The following is an 18,956-nucleotide window of genomic DNA, read 5'->3' on the forward strand; positions in this document are numbered from 1 at the left end:
CCGGCCCGGCGACGCCTCCTTCGGCTGTGGCCCCTGCCCGGGCCCCTGCGCGGCGCCGGGGGCTGCGATGCGGCGGCCCCCGCCGCGCGGAACAGCCTCATTCCGGGGCTGCGGCCTCGCGAGGAGCGGTCAGGGCCGCGGTGACGGCCCCCACGCTGGCCAGGTGGACCTGGGGCAGAAGGAAGGCGCCTGTCTGCAAGACAGCGAGGACCTCTGTGCTTTCGGGCAGGCGGCCGCGGCCCCGCGACCATCGTAGAGGCGATCCCAAGCTGGTTCCTAAGGGGAGGGCAGGGGCTGCCCTTCCCTGCCCCCCCCAGAAGTTCGGGTCCTCCCACTTTCTCGAAAACCCGGCCTCCTCTGTGCACCAGCTGCCCAGGAAGGCTCCGCTTCGAGAGGGAGCCCTTCCTTTGCGACTCCTGACGGAACGAGCTCCAACGCATGTGGCTGGTGCCTCCATTCATGGCTTCGGGTCCTCGTGGGACGGCCTTGGGCCCTTCTGCCCCCCCCCCCCCCCCTGCCTCGGTGCCCTGCATGCCGGAGGGGCCGTAAGGGGTGGTGGCAGCCTGCCTTGCAGGGCTGCTGTTCAGCTCGAGCAACCCTGCCTGCGCTGCTGGGAGCCGGGGCACCCCGCTTGCCCCCATGGCCCCTCACCCAGCCGCCGCCACGTCTCTCGCCCACCACGGAGAAGATGCCAGACGGGACGAACCGGGGAGGGAACTGCAGCATGAGAGGCCTTCGAGGTAGTGCACCCGCCAGGACCAGCCCCGAGAGCCGGCCAAAGCCTCCACGCCCACTCGGCTGCCTCTGCAGGTGCAGCCTTCCTCGCGGGAGAAGCCCCTGCTGGCTTGGGGCGGATGTGTCCTGCCAGCCTGAGACGGGCGGGCGCCAGTTCCGCGGCACAGGCTGCCTGGAACCCGCGTCCCCCGCACACAGCACAGTTCCCGGGGCGAGGACAACGGCGCCAGTCCTGCAGGAGTGCTAGGCGGGGGGGGGGCTCCGTGCAGTGGCCCGCTCGCCACGCCGGAGAGGGGGCCCTGGGAGGCGACATGCGGGGCTCTTGCTCTCTTGGGACCCGCGCGGGGACGCCGTGGTTGACCGCCAGGTGCCTGTGGCTCAGCACCGCCGGCCCGCGGGAATCCGGCTGCCCCACTCGGTGCTGCTGCCGCGGCGTCTGGCCGCAAGCGTGGCGCGCCTGCAGCGGGCGCTCCGGCCCCGCGCGCCCCCTCCGCGTCCTCCGGCGGCTGCGACCCGGGCAGCAGCGAAGCGGCCGGCTGCCCCCCCCCCCCCCGCCTGCCCTCCGGCGCCCGGCCTCGGCGGCAGGCTCTCGCTGGAGGGGGCACGCGGCACGGCCCCTCCTGCAGTGGCAGCGGCGGGACTGACGCGCGGCCGCCCGTGCTGGAGCCGCCTGGCAGGGCGCCGCGGTCGCCCTCCGGTCTCCTGGCGGGGAGGCGGCGGCACGGGAGCCGCGCAGGCAGCGGGGCGAGCGCGGGCGTCCCGCTCTGCCTCGCCCCCGGCGCGCCCTCGCCGCATCCCCTTCCGTCCGCAGCGCGGCAGGAGCGCGGGCGGCTCAGTTCGCACTCTCGAATGCGTGGCGAGGCCCTTCCCGGGGCGTCGACTGGCCGGCGGCAAGCCGCCGACTTCCTGCATCGGCCGGGTTCAGCCAGCGGGAACGCGCAAAGCCGCGGCGCGCCCGGGCCTGTCCAGTGGGGGGCGGGGAGGCCCGCCCCGCGCGCCCGGGAGCCGTGCCTCGCCTCGCCACGCCGCGCGAGAGGGCGCCGCGGGCTTCGCCGGGATGCTTTGCGGCCGCTCCCCGCTCGCCCCGGAGCAGGTCCTCGCCGTCCGCCCGAGCAGCGGCGCTTTGGGGCCCCCGCCCCGTGCAGGATTCGTGTGCACGCTCCCGCCAGCGCAGTGGCAGCCCAGCGCCGCCGCGCAGCCCCTGCCGGGGAGGGTCCGGGCACGGCCTGCCGCCCCGCGCGGCCATGTCTCAGCTCTGGCTCGGAGTACGAGACCTGGCTCCTCGCCTCGCCCCCGTACCGGGCGCTGCCGTGCTCCCGCTCCGCACGTCCTGCGGTGGCTCCGAAGGGCAGCCCGATCTGCTGCAAAGTGCTTCCCCAAGCCCCACCCGGCCTGCCAGGAGGGCATGCTTTCCCAGCCGAGCCACCTTCCCGGCCACGCTCCTGCCTGGGCCCGGCCTCTCCTGGCCCCTGCCCAGCCAGGCTCCCTGGCAAGGTGCAAAGCTGGGCAGTCCCACTTCAGGGCTGGTCTGAGGCGCACATGCACACACAGGGCGCTGTCACAGCCTCCTGGACACGGGGGCAGGGAGCTGGTGCTGGCAGTCCCCTGGGGGTGGCGGGGGGCACTGCGTGGCCCCGGCAGGCCCGTGCGAAGTACAGGGGTCACCACCCAAAGCCAATGTGCAACTCCTCCTCCAGTGCCTGGCGGGGGGGGGGGCAGTGGCCGTGGCACCAGCCTGCACGCGACGGGGCCGGCCGCCCTCATCTGGGTGCTCCGGTGAGCCCCCGCTGCCAGAAGGAGCTGGCGCCTCCTGGCCACGATCCACATGCAGCTGACCACAGCGGCGAGACGAGCTTCGGCTCCCCCGCGGGTTGGGCATTTTCAGCCGGTGAGGGGCAGGCTGTGGCAGGCAATCAGAAGATGAGGCGCAGAGCAGAGTAGGAGCCGGGGCACTGCCCTCCCTCCCGTTGGTGACCTCTTCCGGGCACCCGGACAGCTCTGGCACGTAGGGCACCCCGACCTGCAGCTGCCCCTCGCAGGGAAGCTCTGACCCCAGGCCCCTGTGGACCCAGCTCGCCGCCGAGGCCTTCCGGACAGCTGCAGCCGCGCACCAGGAGACCTCGTGAGCCGGCAGGGCAACCACAGAACCTTTATTGGGCAGCAAAGCGTTTTCCGGCAAGCAATGCGTTTTCCGGCAAGCAATGTGTTTTCCGTCCAGGAGGGGCTGCAGGGCTGCCTCAGCAGGTGGAGCACGGGCAAGCGCAGGTGGCTTTCGCGGCAGGAGCGGGGCCGGACGTGGCCGGGGTGGCCTCTCCTTCCTTGGGGCACGGGCCGCCTGCTCAGGGGAGGGCCTCGGGCCGGCCTGGGTCCTCATAGGGTAGAGGCACCTCCTGGTCCTGGAGCTTGGTGTAGGCACCACCGCGTGCCTGCAAGCGGAGCCGAAAGGGAGCGCAGATCAGCTCCTGGAGAAGGCCCCAACCCGCTTCCCCAGGCCGAGCCCCCTCAGCAGGACCGTGCCAGTGCCGAGCTGCTTTGGGGCCCCGCTTTCTGCGGCGCGTGGGACCCTGCTTGCCCTCTAGCTGCCTTCTGGCTTCTGGCTGGCCCTGGTGCTCAGGCAGGGAACTGGAGCAGGCTGGGGCGGGGGGGCTGATCCTGGCTCCTTGCAGAGTCCGCGAGGATGCCAAGTGGGTTCTGGAGACGCAGCTGCCAAGCGCTGCCTGCTGGGCCCCGATCTGCTCCCGGCAGCCGCTCCGCCAGCTTTGGCAGCTCTTGGGGGACGCAAGCGCGGGCCGCGGGAAGGACAGTGCGCTTCGCAAGGGGCCCCGTGGACCAAGCCCCCAATGTGGTAGAACCAAGAAGGGCCAACCATGTGCCCCAAACGCAAATGTCAGCAAGGCCCACAGAATGGGCCTCTTTGCCTGAGAGCCCAAACTTCAAGCTGCATCGCGTTTCAAAATCAATCTCTCATCCAAGGCACCGGCAGGCAGGCGCTGCGGACACGGCCCCTCCCACGGGGACGCCAAGGCGGGCAGCCCGTCCACGCAGCTCGAGGCCTGCCCCGGCTCGGGAGGCAAGATGCTCCCCTCAAGAAAGCTATGGGGGGGCAGGAGTGATAGACCCACGGCAAGGCCTCACCCCCTGCTCCCGCTGGGCCCCCGACACACTGCTCCCCCCGCGTGCCGGCCGCCCCGATTCCTGGCAGCCCCCCAGATACCTTCAGGCACATGACTCGGATCCCGTAGGCAAAGCAGCAGAGGGCAACCCCGAGGGCGATGCAGGAGAAGATGAGCAGGAGGACCCGCACGGAGAAGGCCACGGCCTGCGGGAGGAAGAGGGCAGAGGACTGCGCGGTCAGCGGAGGGAGGGGGCGCATGGGGAGGGCCGGGGCCCTGCTCGCCGTCCAGTTGTGCATCTATCTAGCCACAACATCCCTCTGTGGCCCCGTCTCGTGGAGCATCTCTGGCCGGCGCACCGCATTACACGCCAACATGAAAATGAGGTGCTGCGCTGGGGTGGAATCGTGGCCTTGAGGCCACTGGCCAGCGGAGCCCCCAAGCGGCAGGCTGATCCGACGGCCTGCCCCCCGCCCCCTCGCGAAGGCAGGCGTGACTCCATGTGGCCGGGCCTGGCCTCTGTCTGGCCGCAGCAGCCGGGACCCGCGGAGGCCCCCGAGTTTCCCGAGGTGGCCCTGCTCTGCCCGGCCCCTGCTGCATCGGGGCCCCGGCAGCGCCGTCTGCACCCCCCTCCACAGGGACCCGAGCCGGGGCAGGCCCTGCCCTTGCAGAGGGTGACCGGCGATGCGAAGCCCCATCAGACCCCCCTTCCCTTGGGAGACGCGGTCCCCTGCTGGCCCCCCCGCGTGTCCCGAGGACAGGCCCAGGAGGGCTCGGCCCCGGGCCCCTCACCAGGAGGTGCCACAGCAGCTCCTTGCACTGCTCGTCCTCCCAGTCGTAGTCGCTGCTGCCGGGGCTGCTGGTGGTCCTCAGCGGGTCCACCCGCCTCCTGCACATCTCCACCTTGTAATCGTAAAAGGGCTGCAGGTTGGGAATCCGGGCGATGCCGTACGTCAGGGCCACGCTGGCCGCGATGACGCTGGCCAGGTTGAGGATGGTGGCCACGGGGATCTGGGGGCGGCGGAGAAACGGGTAAGGACAGAAACGGCGCGGAGCAAGCAGCCCTCCGATGGTCCAGGCCCTCGGGGGGAGGGCAGGGATGCTCTGCTCGACGGGGGAGCCGGAGCCCCCCTGCCCTCCACGCAGGGCTGCCGGCCACTCCTCTGCGACAGAGGCAGGCGAGTGGGGCGGTGTGGGGGTGGATGCCCAGGCCGGCAATGAGCCACCTTTGCAGAGCACAAAGGACCACCCAGGTCAGGAGACCCCCGCGGGTGGCTGCCAGTGTGGCAAGGGGCGGCCGGGATGGGCCCTGGGGGGCCATGTCCCCAGGGGCTCCCAGGTGGGCCGGGCCAGTCATTCCCCCCTCTGAGGGATGCAAAGGGCGGATCCTGCCCGTTGGCACCAACCACAAAGCGGCGCCTCTTGTGGCTGAGGAGCCGGGGGCTGCATCGCTCGGGGAAGCACCCGCCCCGGATGGCGACCCTCCGCGGACCGAGTGATCTGCCGTTGACCTGAGCAAAGGGCGGTCCCATCGTGCACGGACCCACCCGCCACCCCCGGACCCTCTCCCCGGATCGCTCCCATAACCGAGGAGCCACGGAAGGGGCCCACGCCGCCCGCCTGGCTCACCCAGCAGCCGCCACGTCTGTTGCCCACCACAGTGAAGACGCCAGACAGGATGAACTGCAGAAGAAACGCATGAGGCTGAGCGACGCGGGGAGGGGACCCTCCTGCTCCCCCGCGTGCCCCCCCGTCCGGCTCCCCGCAGGGAGCGCGCCCAGCTGACCTGCGCACAACAGGGCCTCTCCCCCTGCATGAGTGCATCCACCCGTGGGCGGCAGCGGGGTGGGTGGACGGGCGGCTGGCGACCCATCGATCCGGCGGGCTGCACCCCCTGGCCACTGGAGCCCCCCCGCGCCGGCTTCCCAGGACTCACCAGGCTGCCCATCCAGTAAGGGGCTCCTGCCCAGAAGTAGGCGTAGAACGCACGCTCATAGTCGACCACCACGCCAAGGCTGATGCACACGACCCCCAGCAGGATCTGGACCCCCTGGAAGGGAAGCCCATCTGGGTGGCTTGCGGAGGGAAGGCCCGGCGACTCTCCCTCATCCGTGTGGAGCAGGGGGGCAGGCGCCAGGCGGAGCCCCCCAGAATGCGTGCGCCGGGGAGCCCCCAGGAGCTGCCGCCACCGCTGCCGCCCGCCTCAGCCCTCCCCAGCAGTGCGGGGCCGCAGCTCCATCCTCCCAGCCAGCAGGGCCAACGGGGCTGCAGGGAGCCGCAGTCTCCCCCCTGGGGGGTGCAGCTTGGGGAAGGCCGGCCACAGCCGGTGCCCTAGGTGCATGTATGCCCAGCAGCTCCAGAGGAGGACCCTGTCGCCGGCTGCAGGCACCCATGGCTCCCTCCCGCCCGACACGCCTGCACACGGGCAGCGCCCTGCCTCACGGGGGAAGGCGGGCGGGCGAAGTCCCAGGCCTTGGCCGTGGATCCCCCCTCGGGGCTGGCACAGAGCTCGGGGGCCTGGCGTGCTTCGGGGTGCTCTTCTCCCAGGTAAGTGTGCACCCCCGCACACTTACGGGGGTGCACCCCCACCCCGACAGACCTGGCCTTACCCCTGGCATGCTGTGCTCCCCCCCCGCAGCAGCGTCGGGCAGAGGGGGTGGGGGCCGCGGCCGCCGGCTGCGTGTCCTTGGCAGCCGCTTCCTGCTGCCGGGCCCAGTAGCGCCCCACGGCCTGGCACAGGTACGCCAGGGAGGACTCCTGGTGGATGTGGATGTTGACGAGGGTCTTGTTGGGGAGCTCCACGGGCAGGGGGGTCCCGCTCTCCATCGCCATGCTGGCGGCCCCGCTTCTCCCGGCACAGCAACCCACACCTGGACAGAGGCACAAGGAGGAGAGGAGACCGCCCCAGTGAAGCCGCAGAGGCCTCCGCCGGGTCCGACCCAGGCTGCCTGGCGGGAGGGGAGGCGGCGGCATTCCCACGTGGCGTGCGGCAGCCCGGGCAGCTGCCCCAGCGTCTCGGCCTGTTCTGCGGCTACGGGGGGCACCTAAGTGGCAGGGCCTGTGCTGGGCCCGGGCTCTTCCACACTTCCGTGTGTGGTGGGACGGGGAAGTTCAGGGAGCGACAACTGCCAGCTGCAGATGACACAAGCTGGCTGAGATAGCAAATAGCCCGGGGGACCAAAAGGCCAGGGCGGGCTGGAGCACCGGGCTGGCAGCAGTGCTCCACAGGGGCCGTGCCCAGTTCTGCACCGGGAAAAGAAGCCAAGTGCTTCGTGACGGGTGGGGGACGCCTGGCTCAGCAATACGGCAGGGGAGGGGGATATCGGGACCGCCGCGCATCGCTAGCTGAATACTGTTGCAAAAATACCCCGGGGCCCTTTTCCCAGAGGGTCCCAACGGGGAAGCAGCGCTCAGGCGAGAGTGGCACCGCTTATTTTGCGTGCGAGGTGGGTCAGCAGTGAGGCGTGTGTCCGAAGGCAGAGCTCCCAGGCAGCAAAGACTGCCCACGGCCTCCGACAGGCCGCAGGTGAGCGATCCGCTTCCACCGCGCACGTTGGGCTCTCCTTCGCACCGTCTACAGGCCGACGACGGCACCTGCCAGAGTATTTCCAGGCTAACGGGTGATTCTAACATCAATTCTCACCGCAGCCTTTCTTGATGCCACCAAGTGACGCTCCCGGCCAATACTCTCCAGGCAACCGGCCCGTCGGTCCGAGAGCGAGCTGCGGGCTTGCCCCGTGACCTTTGCTTTGCAGTCGGGCCGAGCGGCCGGCGTGTTCTGTCCGACAGTGCTGAGGCCGGGCAGCTTCAGCCTGCGGCGCGGCTCAGGCGACTTTATCCTCACGCCTGTGGAGAGGCCTGGGCTCCACCGGTCCCCACCGGCTGCGGCTCAGGAGCGCATGCCTTGGCCTCCCCGCACGTGTTGCCGGGCAAGCCCCCAGAGGCAGGTGAGGCCAGAGTCTGGCCACTGCCAGGGCACGTGGGTCACCGGAAGCGGCCTGCAGCTCCGGCAAGCAGGGATCCTCACGAGCCGCAGGCCGCTTCCAGCAACACGAGTCAGAAGCGAGATGTGGCTGCCAAGGGCAAATGCAGTTTTAGCCTGCGTGACCGGAAGCATCACTTCCGAAGCACCTGAAGGACTCGTCCCCCTTTAATCACACTCATCCCAAGTCCCGTGTCCCTGGGGGACTGGGCACCGCGGTGAAGGAAGGTGCAGATGAGCTGGAAAGGGGCCAGGAGGGCAGCGGGGTTGAGCTGGGGGCTGGAGACAGAGCCCTGTGAGGAGGGATGGAGAGAGCTGGGCATGTTCAGCCTGGGGGGCAGGGGCGGGGTAGCACTGAGCAAGTGCTTGAAAGGCTGTGGTGGGGGGGGGGGGGGCAGAGCTCTTCTCCATTCCAGAGTACGAGATGTGGAATCCCCGGCCCAAGTTCCAGGAAGCAGATTCTGACTATCTGGAAAACCCCCTGACTGTTAAGAGCAGTACAATGGCAATGGAGCCCATGACATGGGGGGGGGGGGTGTCTCCCACACTGCGAGCATTCAGGACAGCTTAGCTGGGGGCCCTGCGCTGAGCAGGGGGCTGGGCCTGCTGGCCCTCCGCCCCCTCCAGCTCCGCTGTTCTGCGATTCACGAAATGAGCCCAGCTGCATTTGAGCAATTTGCTCATTTGCAAATGAGCCTTTGTGGGGGACACTGGCTGGGAATGGGGGGGCGGGGTGAGGCAAAGCCTGCTGGGTCAGCATTCGGAAATCCATGATCCATTTTTCAGCAAGCCACAGTACGGGACCTCCTTCTTCAGGCCGAGATGGAAAAGGCTGCTGCAGCCCAAGCCCCGGGCCTCCCTGACGAGAGCTGCACGGGGGGCACCACAAGACCCCAGAGGAACCCCGGCAACTCCTGCATGCCCAGCGAGTGAGACTCGAGGGAGCCCCGCTTTCCTGAGCGGCAGGGAGGAGCCTCGGGGAGGGGACTCTGCCGCATTTGGAAGCGCGGCAAAGCGTGAGGGGAGGGAAGCTGCACTACAGCTCGCATAAGGCTGATGGGAGTTGTAGTCCAGCAGCCCTGCAGGACCAGCGGCCCAGAGCCAAGTGTCCAGAGAAAGGATCTGACCGCTCAGGGTTTAAACGGCCTCGAAGCCTCCTAGGACCGTGGTTAGGCTGAGCTCGGCCCCCCGCCACGGGCGGCAGGGCCGCTGCTGAACAGTCCTGAATTCCTGCGGCTGACTATTTTAGCTGCTTTGTCTGCACCTGGTTTTTGGGTTGCATCTTCGGCCTCGGAAAACACCCCGGAGGGAGCGCTGTGGCCAGGTTATCCTCGCCCTGGCAGGAAATGGCTGCCTGGGCTTCTCGCACCCAGGACGCCGCTCGCCAGGCCCCGCAGGGCTCCTCCGGCGCATCGAAGAGGCCTTTCTCTGCCAGGGTGGCCACCTGCCGCGGGCCCACAGGAGTCTCCCCCAGCCTGCAGGAGCTGCTCACGCCCGGTGGAACCGCAGGGCCGCCTCCAGGTGCCCGCATGAAATCCGAGCTGTGCAGGCAGCCGTCTCTCCTCCCCAAACCCACACGGCCTGTAGCAGGACGGCTGGTTCAAAGGGACGCTCCAGTGCTAGAGAGCAGCCACGGAGGAGGCGAGGCGGCAGCCCAGAGAGCTGCTTTCCCACGCAAGCCTGGGAGGCATTTCCTCTTTCGTAATCCTGGGAACCCTGCCAGGCGTTGCATGAGGCCAGCTTGGGGGGGGGGGGGGAATACGGGGCCGATCCAGGGACGGTTCCTTCCCACGGGACCGCCGGATGGGGCATCCTGCGGGGAGGCTGTTCTGCAGGGGTCACTGCACCGAGCCACCGCTGATGCTGCGCAGAGACCCGAGCAGGTCGCGCCAGACCCCTGCGTGCCCGGGCTGAAAAAACTTACAGGGTGGAAGGTCAACCACAGAACTCTCCTGGGAAAGGAGCTGGGCTGCAGGGAGGGAAGGAGCGGTCCTCCTCGGGACACTCTGCGCCTGGACATTTCTCCGTCTTGCTCCTCGGGGCCAGACAGCCGTTCCCGGTGGGACCCTCCTCCTCTGCCTTCTGTCCCGCAGCTCCCTGGGCACTGCTTGCCCACCGTGCCAGCGACCCCCTGCCCGTGCCTTAAAGCCAGGGGAGCTTCGCTTGCTGTGGCTTGGAGCACTTCCCGGCCCCGGGAGCCAATTCCCATCACTGGCCCCGTTCGCCCTTCGCCGCTTCCTCAGAGCAGAATCCCCAAGCGGGACTTCGTAGAGTCGGGCAGGTGGAAGGCGCCCGGCAGGCCCCCCGGGCCCCGCGCCTGCTCAGCGCAGGACCCAGGCCTCCCCTCCAGATCGCGACCCCGCCTGACCCTGCTTAGCTTCGAAGATTAGGCGGACCGGGCACGTCGGCTCTACGGCAGCCCTCCCAGCCCGGTAACCTGCTGCGCCGCCCAGGCAGCGGCAGCGATCCTGCGGGCGGGAGGGAGGGCGGGAGGGGCTGTCGGGGACCCCCCGGCGGGGCTGCGAGGAGGGCTGCGCAGGCCCACGGAAGGGGGACCGTGGCTTGGCGTCGCCCCTGAGCTCGGCTCGGTCGCCTCCCCCACGGTCCCCCGTGCCCACCGTCAGCGCGCAGGAGCGCGAGCCCGAGGACCCCCGGGCCATCTAGTCGGGCCCGGCCCCGCTCGTGGAGCCTCTTTCCCGTCTGGAAAAGCCAGAGCAAACCAGCCAAGGGAGTGGCGCCTGGCGAGCGCCGCCGCGCCGGACGCCCCGGAGCAGCGGCCCCGCGGAAGGGGGCCCGAACGCCTCGCCCCGAGCCAGCCCGCCCAGGGAACGTCTCCGCGGCGCGGAAAGAGCCCGCGGGCCGCGCCTGCCCACTCACCCGCGCGGCAGCGGCTCGGAGGGGCCCTCGGCGGGCGAAGGCGCGCACGGAACCTCCCGGCGGCGAGGGCGCAGCTCCGCGCGCAGCCGCCGCTTCAGGGGCAGGTCCGGGCTGGCCCAGGCGACGCCCTGGCGCGCGCTCCCTCGCAGGAGCGGCGCGCGCGCGCTTTGCCGCACGACGGGCCCAGGACTACATCTCCCACAATGCCCCGGGAAGGGGCGGGGCGCAGGTCCCTCCCGCCCCGCCTCGCCTCGCCTCGCCTCGCCTCCGGTCTGGCTGGGCTTCCCGCGCGCCGCGGAGAGGGGGCCGCCGCAGCTCAGGCGGGCGCGCCCGGTGCGGCGCCCCGGCCAGCCGGTGGGAGGAGCGGAGCAGCCCCGGGCCCGGCCGGCGGGCGGGAAGCGGCTGCGCACAGGTAGGGCCCGCCCCCCCTTCTGGGCCGTTCCGGGCATGCGGAGCCGGCCGGTCCCGCGGCTGCGGGGAGCGCGAGTGGCGGGCTGCCTGGGGGCCGCTTGCTGGATGCGGGCGCGGGCGGGCCTCGGGGTGGGGGGCTCTGGCGTTCTTGCGATGTGATCCCGCGGGGCCCCCTGGGCTCAGGCGGACCCCCGGGCCGGTTCCAGCCGCCCTGCCGCCCGCGGTCCCGCGCCCGCGGTCGGGCTCTGCGCTCCTTCGTGCGAGCCGGGGAGGTGGGCGCTGCAGCGGCTGCTTTCCCAGCCCCCCTCGATGGGCGACGGCAGCCCTACGGGCTCGGGGCGCGGGGGAGCACGTGTCCCGCCCGCTGCGCCGAAGCCCCACTCGTGGACCGCGGCCGCACTGCACCAGCGGCCTGCCTTCCGCCCTCGTGCAAGCAACCGGGTGGCCGTGCGGCGCTCCCCCGCGCCATGCCCCGTGCACAACAGCCCTGCGAGGCAGGCTGGGCCGAGTGTGAGTGGCTGGCCGGCCCTGCGCACCGGGCGAGCTCCGTGGCCAAGGGGGGCCGGCGGCAGGGGGGCTCTGCCAGTGCACTCACCACTATGCCGGGCAGCCCCCCTGCTTTTGTGTAGGGACGTGGTTTGTCCCCTTCGGAGAAGAGGGGTGTTTTTGTGAAATATGAGGCCAGTGAGACTCGGTGCCCCCCCAGTCGCCCTCGGGGTCACAGGTCAGGGCGCTTTCCTGGCCTGGGCGCCGGCGGGGCAGGGGACCGGCCCTGCGGGGCAACATGAAGCCTGGGAAGGGAGGGTGCTGCAGGCAGGGGGCACGCAGATTACCCAGGCCACGGTGTGCCAGCCCCCGGAGGTGCGGGTAGCCTCCCCCGGGGGGCCCTCAAGCAGCGGGGGCAGATCGGGGCTGCGTTTGAGCCAGCAATGTGAGGCAGCTGCAGGAAAGGGCCAGCGCTGCTTCGGGCTGCGTGGATGGAAGCCTCCCTTCCAGACCTTGGGAATTGCTAGTTCCCTCGGCACTGGCTAGGCCTCGCCTGGAGCCCCGTGTCCGGTCTGGGCACCATCGCTGGGGGAAGATGCCGACCAGCTGGCCTGAGGAGGACGGCCGGGATGACCCGGGACTGGAGGCAAAGCCCAAGAAGAGAGGTGGAAGCTGGGCGCGCTTGGCCTCGAGGAGAGGAGAGGACAGGAGACTGCGGGGGGGGGGGAGCCCCTGCGAGTGCTTGAAAGGCTGCCAAAAGAGGAAGTGCAGGATCTTTTCTCGATCAGGAGGCGGAATAAATGGCTGAACTTATTCAGGAAGCCAGAAAAATTTCCTGACTATCAGAGCAGCACGACCGTGGAACCAAAGACCTGGGGAGGTGGGGGGCTCCCCCCCGCCCGCTGGCAGCCCTCTCAGAGGGATGCGCTGAGCACTGGGCTGGGCCAGGGGCCCTCTGGCCGCTTCCAGCTCCCCTCCATGATTCTCAACTGCCTCGTTGCTCCCGACACTCGCCCCACGCTGGCTGGCTGGCTTTGGGCAGAATGGGCTCTCCAGCCTCATTTCCCCATGTGCAAAATGGGAACATGAGTGATTTCTTTCAGAGGGGGCTTGTTTTGATGAGATCCGACTTAGAAAGCATCTGGAAAGAGATGAGATGGTGATCCTAGTTATGCGGACGATGCTGCTTTTTCAGCCTGGGGCTGTGCAGGAGGTTTGCGGATCGCCGAGGGGAGAACCGCAGCGCGGTGCACGGCGGCAGCCGCCTCTGCTGGCCGGTGTTCCCGGCTCCCAGCCGTGGCAGGTGTGGCGGGGCTTAGAGCAGGGGAAGCACCCGAGGGTGCGATCACCTCCGAGGCCCACGGCCACCAGGGCGGCCTTGGTGTCCGTGGCTGGAGCGTGGGCGGGACGGACCAGGAGTGTCCCGCTGCGGCGTCCGCCCGGTGGCCGGGCACGGGGTGCTGCCTCCCGGGGTGAGTGCCAGGCGCGCCTGAGCCTGCCCTGCAGTGGCGGTGTCCGAGGGCGGACTGAGGCTGCTTTTCTGTCCGGCGTGTCCCGCACACAGGCCATGCCTCCCAAGACAGAGCAGATCTGCAGGACCGAGCGAGGAGACGCGCCGTGGGCCCTGGATCTCCACCGGGACGGGGAGGGGGAAGCCCCGGGGAGCCGCAGTTCCGGTGAGTGACAGTGACTGTCTGACACGCTGAACCGTGTGGGGTCCGGTCCCTGAGCTGCGGAGCAGCAGGCACCCGCGGGAGGCCCCCTGGGGCGGTGGCGTCCATTCCAGAGGCCGTCCTGGTCCTCCCGGGGCTCGGCCCCGCGTGTGTTTCGGAGATGAGCTCCCGAGTGCCCCGCGGGCAGGTGGGCTGGCGGCTGCAGGACAGTTTGTGCCAGAACCGGGCCGGGGCTCCCCTTCCCCCTCCCGGCAGCAAAGTGCCAGCACCTGGGAGTGACACAGCCGTACTCCGGTAGGCCATGGCGCTGGGCACCCGCGGGCTGGTGCCGAGGACTGTGGGGGCTCCAGCTTTTGGGACGTGCGGGGGTCCCTGCGCGGCAGCCATGGCCCCCAAAAGCGGTTTGTGGCAGGGGGATGCGGGAGGGGAGCCGCAGAGCCACCCTGCTCACTCGGCCAGAGCGCCTGGCACGGCCCCAGCGTGGCTTCCAGGAGAGCCCCGGCCTCTCGCCAGAGCAGCCCGGGCCCCGGCCCTCCTCCCGTGCTGCTCCAGGCACGTGCTTCCGGTTCTGGCTGTCAAGGGGGGCGACACTCGTGTCCCCCACCCGCCTCACCGCCCGTGGGTCTTCTGTCTGCTCTTTCCACAGCCGGCGGGAGCGGGCAGGAGCCCGAGATGGAGGGCGAGGCCGGGCGCTGTAGCACACCTGCGTCTCCCCCCTGGGGGGCCCCGGGCCCCGACTGCCACTACCTGGCCGTGTGCCCCAGCCGGTGTGAGGTGCAGCTGACCGACGTGAGGAGCCTGCCGTGGGGCCGCTCCGAGGGCGGCTGGGGGCTCCCGTGCTGCGACGGGCTGCTCATCTGCGGGAAGTGCGGGAGGAGCTTTGCGGACCCGGGGGCCCTCCGGGACCACGGGGCGCTGCACGCGGAGGGGGCGGGCCCCTTCCCGTGCACACAGTGCGGGAAGGGCTTCCAGTACCGCGCCAACCTGCTCACGCACAAGAAGCGCCGGGGCAAGCGGCCGCACGCCTGCACCCAGTGCGGGGCCCCGTTCTGCCTCCGGGGGGACCTGCTGCGCCACCGGGCGGGCCACACGGCCGAGGGCCTCCCCCCCTGCGGCCCCTGCGGCCCGGCCTTCCGCCGCAACAGACGCCTGCCGGCGCAGGGGGCCGAGGGCGCCGCGGAGGCCCCGCGCCGGTGCGCCGACTGCGGCGAGGCCTTCGGCAGCGACTCGGAGCTGCTGCGGCACCAGCCCGCCCACGAGGGGGACCGGCCCTTCGCCTGCGCCCAGTGCGGGGAGAGCTTCAGCTGGAAGGAGAGCCTGCAGATCCACCGGGGCCTGCACGCCCAGGAGGGGGGCTTCTCCTGCGACGCCTGCGGGAAGGCCTTCAGCCGCCGGGGCAACCTGCTCACGCACCAGCGGCTGCACAGCGGCGAGCTGCCCTTCTCCTGCGCCGACTGCGACCGCCGCTTCCCCAGCAAGGCCGGCCTCGTGGCCCACGGCCGGCTGCACCGCCGCGGCCGGCCCCTCTCCTGCCCGCACTGCGGGGGCGGCTTCCCCTCGGAGGAGGCGCTCCAGGAGCACCGGGCCTCCCACAGCGGCCCGGAGGAGGCGCCGGCCCAGGAGTGCGCGGAGCCGTAGCTGCAGCTGCTCCGGCGGTGGCCTCGCGAGGCCCGGCGATCCGGGCTGGGCTCGCTACGTGTCTCTCGCTGCAGGAGACACCTCTGAGGTGCCGAGGCCGCGGCACCCCTGAACTCTGGACGAAGCCCCCCGCGTCCCGGAGCCGTCGCTGAGGAGCGCCTGTGGGTGCTGGGGGGCACGGAGGGTGCTTGCGCGGTCTCGGGCCGGGGCAGCCGGGCTGGATTCCCTCCTGCAAGTTCGCTCACGGCTGGTCGCTCTCTAAGCTACCTCAAAGGACTGTTGTGGAAATAAAACGAGTTGAACCTCCTTGCGTTTTGGTTTCCCGGGCTCCTCGGAGCAAACCGCCCGGGCGGTGCACTGGTGGGGGCCTGAACGGAGGGGCAAGGCTGCGGATCCCCTCAGAGCCACCCCCCGGTGCCCTGTTGCCCCAGGCCCAGGTCTGTAGGCCGTCCTTCCTGCGGGGAGCCGGCCCTTGGGTCCCAGCCCCCCGTGGCTGCCCGTCACAGCCGGAGCGTGGGCCGCTTTGGCGGGGAACCGTGTGCAGGGCGAGGCGCCCGAGGTGCCGGGGCCCCGGGTGCTTTTCCACTGGGGGAGCTCTCTCTGCTAAAGGGGCCAGAACATTTGGCTTGGCCGATTTCCCGGTGATTTCGGTGTGAAAAACACCGCAGAGCGGCAGGGCAGCCGAGGCAGGTCCTGCTCACCGGCCCCACGGGGTTTCCCGCTCCCAAATGGCGCGACCCCCCACCTCGGCTAAGGAGGTAGCCCATGGCCAGCAAGGCTGGTCGCCCTAGAGAGCCTCCCCCCGGTGGATCAGCCCTCCCTGCGGAAAGCCACCCAGTTGGTCAGCCTTCCACCGCTTCCCAGGGCAGCGAATTCCACTCTGTGTGGTGAGGGGCTTCCTTGGACCTGTCCCAGACCTCCCACCCACCGGCTTCGTGGGACGACCCCGGGCTCAAGGGTTATGGGCGAGAGAGGAGAACGCCTCCCTCTCCGCTCCCTCCACAACGCGCCTTATTCCGAACTCCCGTCCGTCTCCCCTTCACCGCCCTGTTCTGAGCTGAGCAGCCCCCATGTCCCGGCCGCTCCGCAAGGGGGGCTGCGCCAGCCCCATCATTTTGCTGCCGTTGCCGCTACTTTTTCCAGCTCAGTCAGGCAAGGCAACCAGAACGGGACACGATATTCCAAGCGCAGTCGCCCTGAAGATTTGTACAGGGGAAGGAAGCGTGTGGCAGTCCGGTTCTTCCGTGCCGTCCCTCAGTTTGCCTGGAGCCGCGCTTTCATTCCGCCCCCACAGCCCCCGCGTCCCTTCGTGCGCGGTCGCTGCTAGTTCTGCTCTCCGGTGTGAAATCGGAGCTGGGGTGTCGTGGCCCGACACGCGTTGCACTGCGCTTGCTCATATGGAGTCGCGCTTGCCGTTTTGGGGCCCTTCCGCCCACTTCGAAGGGATCCCTCCAGAGCGCCTCAGAATCCCTTTTTGCTTTTAACCACCCTAAAAAGCTTCGCCTCATCAGCAAACTCGGCCACATCACTGCTTACTCCTAAATGCGGGTCGGGTGAAAAGGGTTGGTCACACTGCAGAACCCGTGGGACTCCCCGGGTGACATCGCTCCCCTGGGGTGGCCCCCTCTTCCTGCCTCTGGCTTCTGTTCTTTAACCAGTTGGCGGTCCATAAGAGGATCTCCCCCCCCCCACCACCACATCCCATGACTGCTCAGGAGCCGTTGGTGCGGGACTCTGCCAAAACCCGCCTGGAGTCCGAGCGAGCGACGTCTGCTGGATCGCCCCGTCTGTGCGCCGCTCGACACTCGGAGAACTGTTGGTGAGGCAGGCCTTGCCTTGCTGATGCCCTGCGAAGAGGAAGCCGGTCTGGGAGGCAGAGGGTCCTTTCATCCCTCAGAAACGGCCGGGTGGAACCCTTTGGCCCAGCACTTATCGGCGCCAGGCGTTTGCCACGTCATGGTGCCCGGTCTCGGCCTTAATGCTCAAACAGTCTCTGACGGTCACAGTCCCAGCGCTGTCCCTGTCTCTTGTCCGGGGACGGCAAAAACATGACCGCTGTCCATTAACCCACCCACTCCCAGCTAATATCTATTTGCTCCTGGTGATTATAGGCCTATGATCACTGACAGCTTTTCTCTGCAAAGCTGCTGTGGACGTGTGATTGATTCCAGCAGGGGCCTCCAGCCAGGTGGGATCACGGGATTCTAGGATCCCAGAGGGCCATCGGGTCCAGCCCCCTGCTCAGTGTAGGAGCCCAAGCTTACGCATTGGGCTCGGATGGCTGTCCAGGTGCATCTTGCGTGCCTCCAGTGTGGGGAGCCCACCGCCTCCCGGGGCACCGGTTCCATTGCCACACTGCTTCCTGACCTCCGCCCGGCATCTGGCTTCCCGTGACTGGAGCCCGTTATTCCGTGCCCCACACTCTGGGGTGACGAAGAGGAGACCCTGCCCTCCTCTTTGCGACAGCCGTGCCAGGCCTTGCCGAGTGCCGCCCTCTCCCCCTCGGTCCTCTCCTCCAGGCTAAACACGCCCAGCTCTTTCCGCCTCTCCCCCCAGGGCTGCCTCCAGTCCCCGGGTCATCCGGGTTGCCCTCCTTGGAACCCTTTCCAGCTTGTCCACATCTTTCTTCAACGGTGGTGCCCAGAACTGGACACAGGACTTTGGATGCGGCCTAACCAGTGTGATTAAAGGGGGACGAGTCCTTCAGGTGCTTCGGAAGTGATACCTCTGTTCATGCAGGCTAAAATTGCATCTGCCCTTTGCAGCCACATCCCGCTGCTGAATTTGGCTGGGGTGGCCAGCTTGGAAGTTCATGCTCCGACTGCTTGTTTGCACAGAGAGAGTACTGCTGCAAAGGCAAACCGAAGCAGGATCTTCAATTCCAGGAAACATTTTTGAGCAAAGTATTAAAAAATCAGTCTGCAAGCACCTTGAAGAAAATACAGTGATTAATAAAAGCCAACATGAATTTATCAAAAATAAATCCTGTCGGACTAGTTTAATCTCATTTCTAGACTGGGTAACCTCCCAGATGGACAAAGGGAACACCGTGGACAGAATCTACCCAGACTTTAGCACAGCTTTCGACAAGGCGCCACATGACATTCCGACAAGCAAATCGGCAAAAAGTGGACCAGATGGAGAAACTATTCGGCGGATCCAAAACGGGCTGCTGAATCGAACACGAAGAGTGCTCATCAGTGGCACCTTCTCAGACCGGAGGGGGGAGCCAGGGGGGTCCCGCAGGCTTCAGTCTTGGGCCCGGTGCTCTTCAGCACCTTTCTTAATGATTTGGATGAGGAAGTGCAAGGAAAGATCTGGGCAGAATAGCAAACACCCTAGAGGACCGAATGAGGATCCAGGGCAATCTTGATAAACTTGAATGCTGGGCAAAAGCAAGAGAATAAGATTCAATAGGGACAAATGCAAAGTCCTCCACCTGGGAAAGAGAAACCAAAGGCATTGATACAGGATGGGGAATACGTGGCTCAACAGGACTGAAAAAGGGAAAGACGGAGTTATCACGGACAACAAGCTAAATATGAGCCAACAACGCGATGCAGCTGCAAAAAGGGCAAGTGCTATTTTGGGAGGCCTTAACAGAAGTATTTCTTCCAAATCACGAGTAGTAGTGGTTCCCCTACTCTCCTCACTAGTCAGACCCCAACTGGAATCCTGTGTCCCGTTCTGGGCACCAGAATTGAAGAAAGAGGCAGGAAAACTAGAAAGGGTCCTGAGGAGGGCAGGGAAAATGCTCCCGGGTTTGCCGAGCCTGCCCTGAGAGGAGAGACTGGGCGAACTGGGCACGCTCGGCCTTGAGGGGAGAAGGCTGAGGGGGGACCTGGGATCCCTGTACAAGCGCCTCAAAGGCTGTCAGAAGAGGCGGGCCGAGATCTCCTCCGGCTGCTGCCCCGGCGCAGGACACGCAACGGTCCGTTCAAGCGGCGCCAGCCCAGGTCCAGGCCGGACATTGGGAAGCGCGTCCTCGCGGCCAGAGCAGCGCGGCACCAGGACCGGCCGCCTGGGGGCGGGGGGGGGGGG

The 18,956-nt window shown here is 68.5% G+C and overlaps 2 protein-coding genes across 3 annotated transcripts; one reads left to right on the forward strand and one right to left on the reverse strand.

The window, feature by feature from the left end:
• Nucleotides 1-2,858: 2,858 nt before the first annotated feature.
• LOC123019572 (transmembrane protein 176B-like) lies at nucleotides 2,859-10,760 on the reverse strand. Its single transcript, XM_044422539.1, has 7 exons — nucleotides 10,708-10,760; nucleotides 6,458-6,718; nucleotides 5,785-5,898; nucleotides 5,478-5,531; nucleotides 4,641-4,859; nucleotides 3,950-4,054; nucleotides 2,859-3,161 (listed from the first exon to the last, which is right to left on the reverse strand). The coding sequence occupies exons 2-7, from the start codon at nucleotides 6,464-6,466 to the stop codon at nucleotides 3,075-3,077; spliced, it is 588 nt and encodes a 195-aa protein (XP_044278474.1). The 5' UTR covers nucleotides 6,467-6,718; nucleotides 10,708-10,760; the 3' UTR covers nucleotides 2,859-3,074.
• Nucleotides 10,761-11,429: 669 nt separating this feature from the next.
• LOC123019547 (gastrula zinc finger protein XlCGF52.1-like) lies at nucleotides 11,430-14,943 on the forward strand. Of its 2 annotated transcripts, XM_044422502.1 has the most exons (3): nucleotides 11,430-12,907; nucleotides 13,169-13,280; nucleotides 13,924-14,943. In XM_044422502.1, the coding sequence occupies exons 1-3, from the start codon at nucleotides 12,761-12,763 to the stop codon at nucleotides 14,913-14,915; spliced, it is 1,251 nt and encodes a 416-aa protein (XP_044278437.1). In that variant the 5' UTR covers nucleotides 11,430-12,760; the 3' UTR covers nucleotides 14,916-14,943. The 2 variants fall into 2 exon arrangements, with proteins under 2 accessions (XP_044278437.1, XP_044278436.1); XM_044422501.1 differs by having other exon boundaries at nucleotides 11,430-13,280.
• Nucleotides 14,944-18,956: the final 4,013 nt, after the last annotated feature.

This window comes from Varanus komodoensis, unplaced genomic scaffold (assembly GCF_004798865.1).
Source record: "Varanus komodoensis strain SLA01 unplaced genomic scaffold, ASM479886v1 scaffold129, whole genome shotgun sequence".
Lineage (NCBI taxonomy): Eukaryota > Metazoa > Chordata > Lepidosauria > Squamata > Varanidae > Varanus > Varanus komodoensis.